At 41.8% G+C, this 19364-nt stretch overlaps 1 protein-coding gene across 2 annotated transcripts in view; it reads right to left on the reverse strand.

Moving 5' to 3' along the window:
• The window catches only part of ASCC3 (activating signal cointegrator 1 complex subunit 3), a 225777-nt gene extending 214685 nt beyond the window's left edge, over window positions 1–11092 (reverse strand). Inside the window, exons 1-2 of one of the 2 annotated variants that reach the window (XM_081945730.1) lie at window positions 10692–10713; window positions 5662–5812 (exon numbers count right to left, since the gene is read on the reverse strand). In XM_081945730.1, coding sequence (XP_081801856.1) covers window positions 5662–5751 — 90 coding nt within the window. In that variant the 5' untranslated portion in view covers window positions 5752–5812; window positions 10692–10713. Of the gene's footprint in view, window positions 1–5661; window positions 5813–10691; window positions 10714–10991 lie in introns of those variants that run through there. The other variant, XM_081945729.1, reaches the window with a different exon arrangement.
• Between the last annotated feature and the right edge of the window lie 8272 nt (window positions 11093–19364).

Here is a 19364-nt window from a genome sequence, read left to right on the forward strand (position 1 = left end):
TCCCCCCTCACGTTCCTCGTCTTCCCGGATGGCATTTGGAGTGATTGCCGGCCACACAAACCTCGCTGCTGCTCCACGCCGTGGAAAAAAAGCGGGCGCGCACAGCTCAGAAAATTACAGCCTCCGAGGCTTCGTAACGGTGGGAACTTGTTGTCACTCGGCCGGGCTTATGCAGAAGCTTCCCTCCAAAGCCCTCCAAGCGAGGAAAGGCCAGTTGGAAAAGGGGCTTTGCTCCTGCTCCGGGCTGGAGGCTTCCCTCCGAAGTCTTAGGATGTTCTGAGGAGCCCCCCAAGGAAAAACGCCGCTGCCAGGTAGTTAAAAGTACCTCTCTGATTCTGTCAGACTCTGTCAGTCTCTCTCTGATTCCCTCTCTCACTCCCTCTCTGTTCCTCTCTCTCTCTGTCTGTCTGTCTCACTCACACACACACACTGTGGTCACCTTGTTGAGTGTTCCAATCACATTTGAAACACTCAACAACTGGCTTGCATTTATGGTATTTTGCAGCATTCTGCAGTCATAGGACCAAAATATATGGTTAAAAGCATATATTTTGGTCCTATGACTGCAGAATGCTGCAAAATACCATAAATGCAAGCCAGTTGTTGAGTGTTTCAAATGTGATTGGAACACTCAACAAGGTGACCACAGTGTGTGTGTGTGAGTGAGACAGACAGACAGACAGAGAGAGGGAGTGAGGGAGGGAATCAGAGAGACTGACACACACACACACACACACACACACACACACAGAGACAGAGAGGGGGAGGGAGGGAGAGAAAGATAGAGAGACACACACAGAGTGAGTGATTAAGTGAATGAGTGAGAGACAGACACACCCACATACACAGAGTGACAGAGAGAGAGGAAGGGAGGGGAGAGAGACAGAGGGAGAGACAGACACACACACACACACACATACACACAGAGTGAGTGAGAGACAGACAGACACACACACACAGAGTGACAGAGATGGGGGAAGGAGGAGAGAGAGACAGAGATACAGAGAGAGAGACAGACAGATAGACACCCAGAGAAAATGACAGAGGGAGACAGAGAGGGAGAGAGAGAGAAAGAGCCAGAGAGAGAGAAAAAAAGAAAAAGAAAAAAAGAAAGTGGGAGAGAGAGATGAAAGAAAGAAAGAAAGAAAAAGAACTTATGACCACAATTGAGCCCAAAATTTTGGTTGCTAAGCAAGAGCATCGTTAAGTGAGTTTCACCACATTTTCCAAGTTAGCCATGCCCACCTGGTCACATGACTGCCAAGCCACTCCCACCAGGTCACATGGCCGGCAAGCCACTCCCACAAAGGAGGCCACACCCACAGAGTAGGTTCCAAAAAAATTTGAAACCCACCACTGATTCATATGTTAAATACAACAGTATCAGCATTTAAATCACTTAGAATAGGATAAAACCTAAAAATTTAGAAACCGAATTGCATCCTCTCTTTAATAAAAATGCACTCACCCCAATAAAATATCTGCCTCATAATGATATTGATAGGGAATCTTTTACTCATGGAAAAACCATGAATGCAAACAATGGATCCTGAATCAGGCTGGTTACCTTACAGCAGTGATGGCGAACCTATGTCACGTGTGTCATAGGTTCCGGTTTGCTCGGAGGGTGGTTTTAAGCGCTCCGAAGGCTTCAGGGAAGCCTCCGGATGGTCCCTGAAGCCTCCGGAGGGCCTCCGGGGGGGCGGGGGAGGATCTTTTCGCCCTCCCCAGGCTCCTATAAAGCCTCTGGAGCCTGGGGAGGGCGAAAAAAGCATGTAAAATGGGGGGGGCGCGCATGCGCACTGGGGGGGTCGCGCGTTGCATTATGGGTGCGGCACACCTGCACACGATCCCCCTGCGCTCCCCCCCTTGTGGCACGCGAGAAAAAAGGTTCGCCATCGCTGCCTTACAGTATGTGCAATAGATCAAGCACCATTTTTGAGAGGAACCTGTTTTATTTAACATATTATGCGGGACAAATTCAAATTAGCCATTAGGCATGCAAGTCCCTCTTCCTTCCCCCTACCCCGCAAAATCTTGAAAGTCTGGTAATTATAACAACTGCAGGATTTCTGTCTTGCACCTACTGGTATGTAATTAAGTTATGAAGAAGCCTATGCATGCACTTAATTCTGCTGCCATTTAACATCTGATGCCTTTGTTTCAAGATATCCAGGGAGAAATGTACACAAACATGAGAAAGAGAGAGACATGCACCATATAAACTAAAATAGATTATATTTTCTTTTAATAATACTAGTGCTACAATTACAAAATTTAGGATTGCCTCCCATCTACTCCATTCCCTACTTTTCCAAATTCAAATACATGACAATAGTTTCCATTCTCTCTCTCTCTCTCTGTAACATGTATATACCACAGATAAAATCAGCAAAATTCTCCATAAACACAATATCAAGACAGCCTTCAACACTGACCAAAAAATAGCCAACATCTTAAGAAACCCCAAAGACAAAATCCAGCTAGAAAACCAAGGAATCTACGAAATACCATGCAAAATCTGCCCTGCAACATACATAGGATAGCTTCCATAATTATTACAAACAAACAGGAGAATAAATGCATGCATCGCAGAACACAAGAATGCAGTAAGAAAAAGAAAAAGAAAAAACTTCTTCCCTTTTCCAGCACCTCAAAGATACAGGACATGAAATTAATTTTGAAGGAACCAGGTTAGTCTCCAAAACTGAACACTTCAACAAGAGAATGATTATGGGAGCTATCGAAATAGAGAAACAACCCCACAACATGAATAAACATGACAATACCTCCCGCCTACCAGACATCTGGAAACCAGCTCTAGTCAACAAACGAGCCCCACCCAGGCAGTTACAACACAAAACAACAACAGACACACAGCCAGCACCAATCAGCACCAATCTACCAATCATGATACAACCACACAACCAATCATTCCACTTACTGAAACAAAGCCAGCACTACACACACACGCAAGATTTATAGAAAGACGGCAGCTCCGACCACGCTTTAAGCCCAAAACCCAGCCTGAAGATGACGAGTGAGACCTCGCCGAAACGTTGCCAAGACAATCTTACATGGGAAAAGACCCGAATACAACAAGACCAACATATATGTATATATGTATGTATGTATGTACACACACACACACACACACACACATCCATATGCAAATAAAGATGATGTTAAATGCTGATTCTATGTGGCATGCCAGTATCCATGATGTTATTAGAGAATAACCAGAGAACGGTAGCGGAAATTTTGAGTACCATCTCTAACTGGTCCTGCCCCCATCTATTCTCTGCCTCCCAAGCCCCAGCTGATCGGGAGGAAATGGGTATTTTGCAGTAACCTTCCCCTGGAATGGGGAGGGAATGGAGATTTTACAGTATCCTTCCCCTGCCATGCCCACCGATTTACACCACACCCACCAAGCCACGCCCACCAAGCATTGCCCACAGAACCGGTAGTAAAAAAAAATTAATCCCACCACTCATACATATACACATATATGCATCTTATTTATTTAAGAAACTCCTATCCCACCCCCAGAATAGCAATTTCCAATGACATTTTTCATTTTTAATTCTTCCTTTCCTATCGTCCATTTCACCACCGGGTTTTTTATTATGGTTTTCAATTTTCCCAAAAGATAAGGTTCCAAAGGAAATAGAACATGAATACATACAAATGTATCAGCACAAATACAATCTCATTATGGACCCATCTAATGACATGCCAGTTATATTGAAAGCAGTGGCAGCTAGAAGAGCAGTACATCCAGATTATTAAATATAACAAGTATTCTAACTCGTCTTTGACATCCGTCAAGCGATTATTTAAGAAAAATGCATTAGAGTGCTGTACAGTATGTTCCTTCAATTTATGCTATATTAGTTGTTGCTGATGCTTATTTCAGTGAATGGATTCTCTTTTAATGGCTCATTTAGTTGTGTAAGTGCACTATCTCAAATGACATATAAAGAAAGGGCCAAATTGCCTTTCTTGTTACAGAGATTAAAAAAAACTCCACTGGAATAAAAAGTATGATAGGTAGAGTTACTGTGAGTTATACTGACATAATGGAAATCAGGATCAGTCCTAAAGAGCTTAAGTATGTGTAGGTTGATAGCATCTTAGTATCAAATTGAGAAGTGCCAATTTCTTTCTTTTAAATTTACTGAAAAGAGAGATGCAAGTGATTGGAGCAATTTTGTTTTGTATTTAAAGCGATGACACTATTCTACTTTGCCTTTTGTTTCATAAATATTGGCATCAGAGAGAAGTTTGACTAAGCAGCAGAAACTTTATACTCGTAAAGAAAAAGTACTGTATTTTTCAGAGTATAAGACACACACACCCCTAAAAGAGGGTGAAAATTTGGGTGTGTCTTATATACCGAATGTAGCCCCACCCAGCCGTCAGCCCCCACTCTTCGACCTCTACCTCCAGCAATTTGCCTCTTGCAGCAAACAGCGCGTTTCAGTTTCAGCACAGCCTGATTAGCACAAGCAGCTGATTGTCGGATCAGCTTCCTGACAATCAACTGTTTCAGGCTGCAGGAATTGCCATTGCCTATTGCCGCCTCTGTGCACCCCATTTTCGGCCTTTGCATCCCATTTTTGCCCTTTGCGTGCCCCATTTTTGGCCTCAGCGTGCTCAATTTTCCGTCCATTCCGATGCCTGCCGTCCAAATTGGGCGGAAAATGGGGCGCACGGAGGCTGAAAATGGGGTGTGCGGAGGCTGAAAAGGAGATGTGCAGAGATGGCAATAGGCTATGGCAATCCTTACAGCCTGAAACAGCTGATGGTCGGGAGGCCGAACCACCTGACAATCAGCTGCTTGTGCTTATCAGGTTGTGCTGAAACTGAAACATGCTGTTTGCTGCAAGAAGGCAAATTGCTAGGAGGCAGAGACAGATTTTTTTTTCTTGTTTTCCTCCCCAAAAGCTAGGCGTGTCTTATACTTTGGAGCGTCTTATACGTATATCAATACATGGCTCACAATTAATCTTTGAAGTGAAGCATACAGAAAAATGAAAAATTAATCTAGTCCCTAATTATTATATCAACAATTTCTGATGAAGCCATTTAGAACTTTGCTTTCAGGTTAACAGAAACATAACAACATGCAATAAAATCTCAATTCAATGTATCCCCATTCAGTTGACTTTAGAAGGAATTGACATTTTAGTCCATAAGTAGTTTCCAAGTAACAAAGTCTGTTGCTTCCAAAGCTCTCTCCAAACTGCTGATGCAATTCGCCATATTGCTGATATGGCAATATAATATTCTGCAAATTTACATCACTTATATAAATTTACATAATTACAATTACATTAACAATTGTAACTATGTAAACACACTAATTGTATAGATTTATCCAATAATATACAATTAATCTATGAAATCATGGTCCTATGATAAAACAGACACAGAGTTTTTGATCAACTTGTTGGATACTGACAACCCATCCCCTAAAATGGCCATTGTTGCCAACAAGAGGAAACTTAGCTTGGAACATACGAATTTAATTAAAAGAAACCACTAATGCAACATATGGAAGAGACTTTGTGATAAAGTTACTTACATTTTATATATGCTAACTCTATCAACATGTTAAAATACTTTTTGTGCTTAACTTTCATTCAAATAACTTACTGTTATGTCAGCAGGTTCTTCACTATAATCTTCTTGTTTAGTGACATTTGAAAAGGAACGGAGAGCTCCTGTCAAGCGAGGAAGAGCCATTTATTATCCATTCAGTGGTCCATATGAAGGTACATTAAATTCATTTCCAACTTGTGAAGTTCTGAAAATGAACAATAAAATTAAAGTCTGGGTAACGACTTAAAAACTAAGGGCAAAACAGAACAATTATCTGAATGACTCCAATACTGCTATGCAGTAGGCTTTTGTGTAAGTAGATATCCAAACAACAATATTCCCTAATTTCAAAGCTTTACTACGTCAAACAAACAGAAACAAACTAGCAAGACCCCTCCCCTCCCGTCATGAAGGAGTTTCCCCCCGCCCCCTTGCCATCATATGTAATTTAAATAGTCAGAAGGACTGATAAATTGAACATTTTCCCTTTTGGGGCAACTTTAAATACACTGCATCTGATAATCTTCTATTTTAATAACGCTTGAACCTAATTGCTAGAACTGATTCTTGTATATTCCTTCATTACAATAGTTCTCAAGTTTCATAATGCTAGTTTAAGAGGTTTTACTATAGCCTTTCCATCTTTCTGTAACCTCATTTATTCTATTAAATTTCTTCTCTGATTACTTTGGACTTAGCTGTCAATTGCCCTGCATGTTTTCTGACTTTCTTATAAATATTTCTAGTTGTTTTTTTTTCTTTTTCCTATTATTTTCCTTTACTTGTTGAGATTTATGGCCGAGGTATCTTCCTTATTCATTATTCTTTGGTCATGAAACCCTGCATTCAATTGCTACTTTCTGCTGCTTGAGGTTTTCGCCAATCATCTTTCCTTGGTTGGGTTGGATTGATAACATGCAGTTCTGTTTTCACTGTCTCTTCTCTTAACTCTCCTCATATTCTATGTCATATAACTTATGTGTTCTGAATATTTTCCTTATAGCTGGCTAATATTCCAATTGTGTGCTTTCTAGATCAAATCATGTTAGACCATTTGATCTAATAATTTATGCTGGGAATCACAATCTATAACTGAAGTTATCTCTCACTAGAATATATTTTTATTTATTTATTTCCTGTTTTGTAGTGTGGAATCTGAATGTGTTACCTGAAGCAAATATTGCAAATAATATTATTTCTTAATATATTTACTTTTAATTAACACAAACATCAGATATTCATTAAGAGAAGAAAGAAATGTTTTGTGCTTTATACTATATCAGCGATGGCGAACCTTTTTTGGCTCACGTGCCACAAGTGGGGGGAGCGCAGGGGGGTCGTGTGCGGCCTTGCCGCACCCATAATGCAACACGCGACCCCCCTAGTGCGCATGCGTGCACAACGCGTGATCCCCCCAATTTTACATGCTTTTTTCGCCCTCCCCAGGCTCCAGAGGCTTTATAGGAGCCTGGGGAGGGTGAAAAGAGCCCCCCCGCCCCCCGCAGAGGCTTCAGGGACCATCCGGAGGCTTCCCTGAAGCCTTCGGAACGCTTAAAACCACCCTCCGAGCAAACCAGAAGTGACGTCCGGGTTGCTCGGAGGGTCGTTTTAAGCGTTCCGAAGGCGTCAGGGAAGCCTCCAGACGGTCCCTGAAGCCTTCGGAACGCTTAAAACCACTCTCCGAGCAACCCGGAAGTCACTTCCAGTTTCCTCGGAGGGTGGTTTTAAGCGCTCCGAAAGCGTCAGGGAAGCCTCCGGACGATCCCTGAAGCCTTTGGAATGTTTAAAACGACCCTCCGAGCAACCCGGAAGTCACTTCCGGTTTGCTCGGAGGGTGGTTTTAAGCGTTCCGAAGGCTTCAGGGAAGCCTCCGGACGGTTCCTGAAGCCTCCGGGGGGGGGGCTCTTTTCGCCTTCCCCAGGCTCCTATAAAGCCTCTGGAGCCCGGGGAAGGCGAAAAATAGCTTTTAAAAAGGTGAACTCAGCTGACAGGGCAGCGCCTCGCATGCCCTGACAAATGGCTCCGTGTGCCACTTGCGGCACGCGTGCCATAGGTTCGCCATCACTGTACTATATCAATATAGTTTTGATTATGCCTTACCGAACTGACATGTAAGAAAACATTGTTAATCTTTGATTTATTATATAACATGTGTAGGGACATTGTCTAAGTCCAGACATATTTATAAGTTATTTAAAGCACCAAGTTTTTCAGAGGAAACTATCCCTATTGATAGCTCACTAACATTCACATTTCAGAAATATAATTAATGATATCACAGTCTATAATTATTTCATCCCCCTCCTATAAAAAGAAACAGATAGGAAGAATAGCTTTTCATGTTCTGGTAGAGATATTTCCAAAGATTGACATCAAAAAGTACTCATCACCTCCTGCAATGATTGGTACCCCCCCCCCTTTTTAATGATCCATTTCAGGTAAAAACAAAAACAGTGCTGGAGAGAAAAACAATGAATCAATGCAAATTTAGAAAACTACATTAAGCAAAATGGAATTCAGGCTAAGGAGTGCATACTGTACCTCTCTTTTGATACAAATATTTCATTTCTTCCTACTTAGCTAGGAGTTAAGTTGTAATGTGTTATGGGAGTTAATTTTGGCTTAACTGGAGTATGAATTCATTCCTGTTTAATGTTATGTTATATGACTTGTTGTTTGAACCCAACCATGATTTATTCAATGAGCCATTATAAAAAAATCATAGCTTAACATAGTATGAGTATAATATGTGAGAAATACATTATATTTACATCTTACTCTTTAGTGCCCTCAGATCAAACAGTTAGTATCTTACTTGTTTTATGAGATTATTCTATAATGTTCAAAGCATAGCTAACTTTGTCATATCCTTTTATTTACTGGATTATTTTTCCTGTTTTTATGTCTAAGTAGTAACAGAATAACAGAATTGGAAGGGACCTTCCAGGCCCCCTGCTTATGCAGGAAACCCTACACAACTTCAGATGGTTGGGGGACAACAGACTCAAGCTCAACCCCTCCAAGACCGAGTGGCTGTGGCTACCGGCACCCCGGTTCAGTCAGTTGATTCCATCACTGACCATAGGGGGCGAGCAATTGCCCCCTGTGGAACGGGCGCGCAATTTGGGCGTCCTCCTAGATGCCCGGCTGTCAATGGATGACCATGTGGCAGCCGTGGCAAGGGGGGCGTTCCACCAGGTTCGCCTGGTGCGCCAATTGCGTCCCCTACTGGACCGGGATGCCCTACGCACGGTCACTCATGCGCTGGTGATGTCTCGGCTGGACTACTGCAATGCCTTCTACATGGGGCTTCCCTTGGGACGCGCTTGAAGACTGCAGCTAGTCCAGAACGCAGCCGCGCGGGCTATTATGGGGAGTACTAGGTACTTCCACGTAACACCGCTCCTGCGCGAGCTGCACTGGCTGCCTGTGGTCTTTCGAGTGCATTTCAAGGTGTTAATTACTATCTTTAAAGCGCTCCATGGCTCAGGACCTAGGTACTTGCGGGATCGCATCCTACCACACACTTCCATGCGACCGATTCGCTCTCACAGGGAAGGACTCCTCCGGGTGCCGTCCACTAAGCAATGCCAACGGGCGGCGCCTAGGAGTAGAGCCTTCTCTGTGATGGGCCCAACCCTCTGGAATGACCTCCCCCCCGATATCAGAACCACCACCGACTTCCGCTCCTTTCGACAAAAACTGAAGACTCACCTGTTCCGTTTAGCCGGCCTGGCCCATTTATAGTTTTATTCTACCTCCTGGCAGATATTTTAATTGGGTATTTTTAGGGTATTTAAATATTGCTTTTAACTACTTTACTTCAGATATGTACAGTTTCTTATTGCCTCCTCTTTGTGTTTGTATTTTCTATTTATTGATGTGTTTTTATTTGACTGTACACCGCCCCGAGTCCCTTTGGGGAGAGGGGGCGGTATAAAAATCTAAATAAAAGTAAAAAGTAAAAAAGACAAATGGTTATCCAATCTCTTCTTTAAAACTTCCAGTGTTGGAGCATTCACAATTTCTGAAGGCAATGCCAACCTAAACACCTCATTGAACAACAGCCTAACAAGACACAAACTATCTTAGTCTCTCCATTTCTCTCAAGAAAATAATCTACCAAGTTAATGGGTGACAGAATTTTTCTCTAGCTTTCTTATTGCAGCATAAAGTCACTGTCTTACAGATGATGACATATGGATGAAAACTGAAAATTGCCCCACTCAATTTAATATAATTTGCCCTGTAACTTTTTCTAGTTTCTAGACAGCTTATAGCCAACTGAGGGTTGCAGAAGCCTTTGATATTGATGCAGAGAAATGTCCCTTTAAACCATCCATTAAAATATTTTAATAAAATGTGCTAGTTGGAAAATAGATTTTTGGCTATGACAGATTAACATAGCTATCCTCCCAGCCATGGGTTGCTTATGTGAATAAGCAAGTGACTCTGTTTTAAAACCTTGTCTTTCTGATGCACCCAGGTATAAGGTCCACAGGAAGACTAAGACTATATTTTATTGAGATAGGTTGTAATAACAGAATCTTGCAAGCCTGATTGTGTTTGACCACCCCTCCTCCCTCTTATATCCCAGTGACTCTGGGATTTACCTAAGCCATTTCCAAATACCATCTTGTCTGTCTGTCCATCTGTCCGTCCATCCATCATCTAATCAATCTATCCATCCAAACATTACCGCTCCTTTCTTTGCTTTTATAATGAGCTTTGCCTATTTCCTTCAAGATCAGTTCCCGAGTTCTTATAATTCAGCAAATTCTCTTACTCCTATTAAACGGAGATGACAACCTGTAAAAGATCCTCAGCAATGGACACCGCTTTGGAAATAAGACTCATGGACCCCAGCAGGCCTTGCTTCCCTATCAGCATAAGCCTGGCGCGCACACACACAGTACACAGCTGTGATTCTTCTAACCAAGAGCAAAGTCCTTTTCTCATCAGCAGAGCAAAGAATTTCCAAGAGGCAATTAGTGCCAAGTCAAATTTCTAACCAACTCTTTAGAAGTGCGGGCAGTTCAGGATACCCCCCCCCTCCATGGTAAACGCCCCCCACCCTTACCCACTCCTTAGAGATGAGGCTGCACGAGTTCAGGGAGGCTTAACATCCCAAATCCAGCAGCAGGAGACGGAGTAATGGAAACTCAAGATCACCCAAGGGGAAAAACAACAACTGGACCTTCTTTTCTCACTGGCAACGAGAACGATGCCCTTAATGGGAGGGTGCTAGCACTCGCAACACTTATTCGTGTGATAGGCAAAGCGTGTTCAGAGGCTCGAACCATCCCTCCTTTTGGTTCATATCACTCGTTAGAGAAGATCGGGAAGCATTGGAGACGGGCACCGAATTAACCTGCTCCACTTACCTGCTCAGCTTTACTCCCCCTCCCCCGACCGGCCACGCTGCCACTCCGGCTGCTCCTCCTCCCACCCTCCCAAGGGATGTACTTGCCTTCACACTGTTTCGACTCAGCCGCTTCCGGGTTCCTCTCCAAGCGCAGGCGCGGCCCAGTCCTTCCGCTGCTTTTGCCGGCTGAGCCAAGCGGGCGGGGCTGCCTCCCTCACTGAGCGCTCGGCAGCCCAGGGACGCTCACGGCGCGCGTGAACGTTGCTTGTGGTGGAGCGCGGCGCCCCGCCCCCCCTTGGACAATATGCGACTTTCTCTTTCGCTTCCTGGCTTGGGAAACGTGCACGTCATCATCGGCTGGATGAAGGCGCAGAGAGTGGCGGCTCGCTGGTTGACAGAAAGACTTCCGGTTTGCGTTGGCAGCGTCCCCCCACCCGCCTCTCCCCAGCCGTGCCTTGAGGGCTAAAACTAGCTTTCCGCCTATAAATCCAGGAGAAGAGCAAAGAGAGCAAATTCAGCCAAACTTGGAGGGTTGAAACAAACGGCAGCATTCAAAAACTTCATTTAGTGATTTTATTTATTTGTTTGTTTGTTTGTCAATCGTTTACAAAGTAATAGGTATAAGAATAAACATGAGTATGAATGAAATGGGTACAAATAAATGGAGACAGTAGGACAAGGACGATAGGCAGGGTAGTGCACTTATGCACGCCCCTAACAATTCAAAGGAAAAGTTATGGGTTATTTGAAAATGTAACAGAGTCAGGTAGTGCATTCCAGACATTGACCACTCTGTTGCTGAAGTCGTATTTTCTGTAATCAAGTTTGGTGCGATTTACATTGAGTTTGTATCTGTTATGTGCACTTGTATTATTGCATTCGATGTCTATGGAGATTCTCAGTCATCCAGGTTATGGTTATCCCAAGTGTTTTTTCAAGAGGTAATTGGACTTCCTTGTTTTTCTTTGAAGATAGTTTCGCTTCTCATCCAAGGAGCTTCAGAGCTGAAGAAGCTTCTTGGATGAGAAGGGAAATGTCTTCAAAGACAAACCAGAAAGTCCAGTTGCCTCCTGAGAAAGGTTCCCTGCAGTTTTTATTTGGTTTGTGCTTCTATGCTCTTTTCCCTGTTAATACGTAACACCGCTAACTTGAATCAAGATTTAGTTAGATCCGCTTCAGCTGATCAGTGACATTCCGAGATTGAACCTATTTACTGAATTGGCAACTCTCGATTGTCTTCGGGCTCAAAGTTTAAAAGGAGAAAGGAAGGCTGAGTTTTTTCAGCTGGCTAGACAACCACTCCAACAGTTGCTCTTGCTTTTAGTTTGACACATTTAAAACATTTGATTTGATACATCTTAACTAATAAATTATTGAATATAGTTTTTATTTTTAAAATATTAATGTTCTAGATTGATCACACAGGTAACTGTTAGTATAGTAATAAAGGTATGAATGTTAAATTCTATTATTTATTCTGCTAGTTTTTATTTTTGGTCACCACACTATAAAAAAAGATGTTGAGACTGCAAAGAAGCTGTCATAGAGAGGAGGGGGTGGTGGTCAAACTATTTTTCCAAGGCACCGAAAGTCAGACAAGGAATAATGGATGGAAACTGATCAAGGGGAGATTCAACATAGAAATAAGGAGAAATTTTCTGACAGAACAATCAATCAATGGAACAGTTTGCCTTCAGAAGTTGTGAGAGCTTCATCATTGGAAGCTTTCAAGAAAAGAAAGGAGGCAGTGGTGAGGCCCCTCCTTAAGAAGCCTTCCCTGGACCCAACTTCTTTAGCCAACTATCGTCTGGTCTCCAACCTCCACTTTGTAGCGAAGGTTGTTGAGAGTGTGGTAGCACGTCAACTTCCCCAGTACCTGGATGAAGCTGCCTACCTGGATCCATTTCAATTGGGTTTCAGGCCCAGGTACAGCACGGAGACAGTATTGGTCGCGTTGGTTGATGATCTCTGGTGGGCCCGGGACAGGGGTTGCTCCTCTGTCCTGGTCTTATTAGACCTCTTAGCAGCTTTCGATACCATCGACCATGGTATCCTATTGCGACAACTCGGGGGAGTTGGGAGTGGGGGGCACTGATTTGCAGTGGTTCTCCTACCTCTCGGATCGATCGCAGTTTGTGTTGACTGGAAGGCAGAGATCGACCCTGAGGCACCTCACCCTTCCTGTTCAACATAAACATGAAACAGCTGGGCGAGATCATTCGTGGTTTCGGTGTACGGTGGTATCAATGCGCTGATGATACCCAACTTTCCATCTCTACCCCAAACCACCCCAATGATGTCCTCGACATGATGTTCCAGTGTTTGGAGGCTGTGCGGACCTGGGTGGGGACGAACAGGCTCAAGCTTAATCCCTCCAAGACTGAGTGGCTGTGGTTCCCGTCAGCCCAATTTGTGCATCATGTACCATCTTTGATGATATGGGGAGAAATTTTAGCCCCCTCAGAGAGGGCCCACAATTTGGGAGTCCTCCTGGATATGCGGCTTAGTTTTGAAGAACATCTTACGGCCGTGACCAGGGGGCCCTTCTATCAGGTCTGCCTGGTATGCCAGTTGCACCCCTTCCTGGATCAGGATGCCCTGTGCACAGTCACTAACATCCTCATCCTTTCTCGCCTGGACTACTGTAATGCTCTCTACATGGGGCTGCCCTTGAAGAGCACCCGGAGGCTCCAGCTGATCCAGAATGTGGCCATGCAGTTTGTCTTGGGGGTACCTAGCTGCTCCCATGTTACATCCCTTTTAGGCGGCCTGTTTTCCGGGTGCGATTCAAGGTGTTAATTATGATCTTTAAAGCGCTCCATGGCTTAGGCCCAGGGTACTTGTGAGACCACCTACTGCAACTGGTAGCCTCCCACCGTCCAGTACGATCCCATAGAGTCGGCGTGCTCAGGGTGCCGTTGGCTAGGCAGTGTTGGCTGGCGACCCTCAGGGGGAGAGCCTTCTCTGTGGGAGCGCCTTCCCTTTGGAATGAGCTGCCTCCGGAGCTTTGCATAATCCCCGACCTCCAGTCCTTCTGGTGCGCCCTAAAAAGTTGGCTTTTTCAGCAAGCCGGCCTGGCCTGAATAGAATAAATTAAATTATTAATTTTAAATTGTTAATTTTAATTTAATCCTAAATTTGATTTAAATTGTCAATGGAAGGTTATTGGATTGCCTATTTAATCTTTTTAAACTTTTGTTATACATGTTTTATGTTGTGCGTCGCCCTGGGTCCTTTGGGAGAAGGGCGGCATATAAGTCCAATAAAACCAAACCAAGAGACTGGACTGCCTTTTGTCAGAAATGGTGTAGGACAGGGGTGTCAAAATGAAGAGCCGGGCCAGATCCAGCCCGCAAGGTGCTTAGATCTGGTCTGTAGGGCCGCTCTGGAAACAGAAAAGGACTGACCTGCAGTGCCTCTGCCAGCAAATATTGTGGCCCTCCCAAGCTCTGTTTTCGCTGTCAGACGGTTGCAGGAGGCTGACGCAGCTGAAAACAGAGCTCGGGAGCCTGTTTTCACTGGCAGAATGCTCGGGCTACTATAGGCATCATCAAGACGAGTGACATTGAGTTGGCCACGTTCCCTGGCCGCGCCCCCCAACCCTCCCCCCCCCAAGGTCAAGCACAACCATGATGTGCCCACAATGAAATTGAGTTTGATACCCCTGGTGTAGAGTCTTCTGCTTGGGGGGGCGGGTTTGGACTAGATGATCTACAATGTCCTTCCAACTCTGTTAATCTGTCTCCTTTTGTTAAAAAAAATATTTTGTTTATACGAACTTCACATCTTTGCAACACATTATATTTTTTTACCTATCTGTTGCATCTGTTTTATCTATACAAATAAATCTTTTATAAGTATGACTTCATACATTTGTGCATTTACATTATTTCATATTTTTTCATTCTATATATAATAGTCTATATGTTCTATGAATAGCAGTTTTTACTACATTTATGTCATTTTGTATAATATATATTAAATCTTTTCTATGACTTTATATATTTGTGCATTTACATTATTTCATACTTTTTTCATTCTATGTGTAATATTCTATATATTCTATGTATAACAGTTTTTGCTACATTTACATCATTTTGTGGAATATTTATTTGCTATAGTCTATCTCATATTTCAATCTTTTAATCCTTTTCCGGTTTTGTAGTTGTCTATTGTTTTGTTGATCTTTCTTCCTTTCTTTTTTGCTTTCCTGCTTTTCCCCTCCTTTCCTCTAGCCAATTATACAAAAAATCCCATAAGGAGTAATATTCAGATTTGTCTTTCTCTTTTAGTTCTTTCGTGAGACTGTCCATCTCTGCACATTCCAATATTTTTTTAATTACATTTTCTTCTGTTGGTATATAATTATTTTTCCAGTTTTGTGCGAATATAATTCTCGCTGCTGTAACGATGTGTAAAATTAAGTATCTAGTATTTTTTTCATAATTTCCTTTTATAATCTCTAACAAAAATAATTCAAGTTTTAGTGCAATTTGATGTGTAATAATCTCCTCTAGCCAATCTTTTATTTTTTCCCAATACTTCTTCGCAGCTGTGCACATCCACCACATATGGTAATAAGTTCCATGTTGTTTGTTGCATTTCCAGCAGATAGGTGAACACTCAGGGAACATTTTTGCAATTCTCGCTGGTGGAAGGTGCCATCTGTAGAACATCTTGTACATGTTCTCTCTATAAATTGTTGCCATTGTTAATTTGTAGTTTATTTCCCAATTTTTTCCCCATTCCACCAATTCTATACTATACCCAAAGTTTATCGCCCATGTTATCATTGTTTCTTTCACAGTTTCTTCTTCCATTTTAAATTTTAATAAATAGTGATATTTTTTTTAATCAATTTTTCTTCGGTTCCCTGTAAAATTTTATCCAGCTCTTGCGGCTCCTTATAGAATCCGTCTCTTTCCCTGTCTTTTTTATACCTTGTCTGTATTTGTAAATAGGGCCACCAGCCAATATCTATTCCATTGTCTTTCAATTCTTGCCTTGCTTTTAGTCTTTCTTGGTTGTCTAATATGTCTTTATATCTTATTATCTTGTTTATGTCCAATACGTTCGGGTATATCAGAGCCTCCATGGTGGATAGCCAGGTTGGGATTTTATTGTAATGTTTTGTTTTGATTTTAACCATGTTTGTAGTAGAGCTTTTCTAGTTAAATGTTTTTGGAAATAGCTATGAATCTTGTCTTTCCCATCCCAGATAAAGACGTGCCAACCCAATTCCAAATTATAACCTTCTGTTGTTTATAATCTTCTGTTTTTTAGATTGATCCAGTCCTTTACCCAGGTTAGAGCTGCTGCTTGATAATAAAGCTCCCAATCGGGAAGTCCAAATCCTCCTCTTTCTCTACTGTCTTGTAACAATTTTAATTTAATTGGTGGTTTTTTCCCTGACCAAATAAACTGTGCAATTAATTTGTTTAAATCTATGAGAAAAAAATTCCCTAGGCTAATTGGCACCACTTGAAATAAAAATAATTTTTTTGGTAGTATGTTCATTTTAATGATAGCAATTCTTCCCATTAAAGATATTTGTAGTTTCCTCCAATTTTCTTCTTCTGTTTGCTCTGGAAACAAAAAGGACTGACCCACAGTGCCTCTGCCAGCAAATATTGTGGCCCTCCCGAACTCTGTTTTCGCTGGCAGAGGGTTGCAGGAGGCCGTCGCAGCTTGCATGCCTGTTTTCACTGGCAGAGTGCTCGGGCTACTATAGGCATCATCAACATGTGTGACATTGAGTTGGCCACATTCCCTGGCCATGCCCTCCAGCCTCCCCCCCCCAGGTCAAGCACAACCATGATGTGCCTCAATGAAATCGAGTTTGACACCCCTGGTGTAGGGTCTTCTGTTTGGGGGGAGGGGGTTGGACTAGATGATCTACAATGTCCTTCCAACTCTGTTAATCTATCTTATCTGTCTAGTATATTATTGTATTTATTTGCTTCATTCTGCTTTTCTTTTAAATTTGTGCTGGTCAATGGCACAATAAATATCATTAATTGATTGATTGTTTTGGCAGAGTCATGCCATGGGAAGGAGAAAGCTAAATGTAATGGGTCTGTTCATAAAAATGTTTCCACTCCAAATCTCCATTATTTTCCCAAAGCTATGCCAAAAAGTCTGACTATTTGGAAAAACAAATGTGAGGCCAACATTCTCCAACTTTTTGCCATACTGATGAAGTAGAAATTACTTGGAATCTGTAAATGCTTCTCAAAGTGGAGATAACTAAATAATTGCCATAATTCTCAGAAACCAAGCAGAGTGTTAGGTACAAGACTTGGGATTTTGATGCCATCATAGACTGGTCAGTCACCAATGTCATCTGTAATATGGTTGGATTTATAGTGTCAGCAATTAAGGCAACACAGTTAGTTCTGCTTTTTCTCACAGACACCGATTTTTCTAAGGCAATGCATGCCTTGATCATCCGTGATTTATTTTATATGGGGCTTGCTTTAAGATAAAGCAGTGACTTGCTGGGGCTCTCAGAAGTGCCTGACACTTCAAGGTTTGACAATACCAGTAGTCCTTGAGATAGGACAGGTCACTTAATGTATGTTCAAAATTATAACAAATGCCCCAAAATTACATATGACCCTGTTTCAAAGTTGTGACAGTTGGGCTTCTGCTGTGTTCGTTGACCCTATGACTGACTACAGGGATACTGCAGTAACCTCCTTGTCTCTCTTACCCCATCCCTTCCTTCCAGAATCCTGCAATGCTTGGGTCAGCTTCCCACACACTCATCTCCCTCCACGTTTACCTTTTGAAGCTCTATGGACCTCGTGTTGGGAAAGGACGGTAGGCCATGTGTCCCTGGGCTGTGCAGCAGCAACCTGAACATGGCCATTTTGTGCTGATGCTTGTGGGAGGTGAGAGGTAACAGGACATGGTGATTTGCAAACTAACATAGTTGCTTCATATTTTAATTGAATTTATTTTAAAGTTTGCTAACTTGGCTTTATATATAGTATCTTAATTAGAATAAATTAAGCTTTCTATTAATCAGTGATTAAATGATGAAATAGTAAAATAGGACTTTCTCCATGTTTCCTTCTTTGAAATTGTTTTGAAACAGCTCCATTTTATAAATCATTATACTATAAATTATTCCTCTGATTCTTCCCACATGTTTACCTAGTTTGATCTTGACCAGTGTCTTCTCCTTGTCTTCTTAGATGGATTTTTCGTAATTTGAAAATACATTTCTCTCAACCTTTTTCTTTAATTTTTACAGTTTTGAATACCATCTTAGGCTAGATGCTCTGTTGGGTGGTAGTGAGAATTCTATCCAAACTTTTGAATCTCCATACAATTAAATTATCATAAAACCATCATAAAATCTAACCCTGGGCAGAAATATATGGAACAAAGATAGCTGTCTTGGCAAAGGTAAAGCAAGCAGATAATGCTTACTACTCAATTTTTTATTTAATGGGTTACATTTATTAGAATTTAGTGTCATAGTCTTATTATTGCTTGACATGTCTCAATTGGCATTATGATTGCCCTACACTTTATTTCTTCTGTGTTCTTCTGGGGATCCATGGCCTTTAAAGATGTCATCAGGTCTTGGTACTATCTACATCGAAGCTGTTTTCCATGACACTAGCGATGTTTCTAATCAGACATGTTAGTAGTGTTACTACTGAAACGTACAATAAATTATCGAGGGCTCAATACTATACTGCAGTTTTAGTAAAACAAGCAGAGGCACCTTTGATACAATTTATTATCCATCTGAATAGCAAATGGCCATTTCCTTTTTCATTATTTTGTATTGTGCCGAGGACAATTTAAAATTAGCACTGATTTGCTCTTCTTCCTAATAAAAAGAAGTACAGCTTTCCCTTAAACACTCCAGTGTATGCAAACTGAAAATCAATCCACCAGCTGTTGCCCACTTCTTCTGGGCAGTCTGCCTGCACTTCTAACATAAGCTAGTGAGGATATTTTGAGCAAGATGGCAATGTGAGTTCTTTTATAATAAAACAAGAAAGAAAGAAAGAAAAAGCAAGAGAGAAGAAATTTTTCTCAAGCGCTACTTGACATACAAACCTGGCAATTTTTTTAAAAAAAATCCCACATAGTAAACAACAACAACACTAATGTGTCCACCCATTTGGGCAGTTTGGCGGAAAAGGAAAAGAAATCCAATAGAATTAATATAAATACAATTAATAATAATAGTAATTAGTATATGTAATTATTAACTAGGTAATGCAATTTACCTATCATGCAATTTATCTGGTATCTTAATTCTCCTAGGCTATAAGCATTCTACAGATATTAAAATAGAAATTAAATAAAATTGCATTATAGTTATAATAATAACACAATTTTGCGTTATAGTATAACATGATAAAAGCGA

This window comes from Natrix helvetica, assembly GCF_964273705.1.
Source record: "Natrix helvetica genome assembly, chromosome: 2".
In the NCBI taxonomy this organism is placed as follows: Eukaryota; Metazoa; Chordata; class Lepidosauria; order Squamata; family Natricidae; genus Natrix; species Natrix helvetica.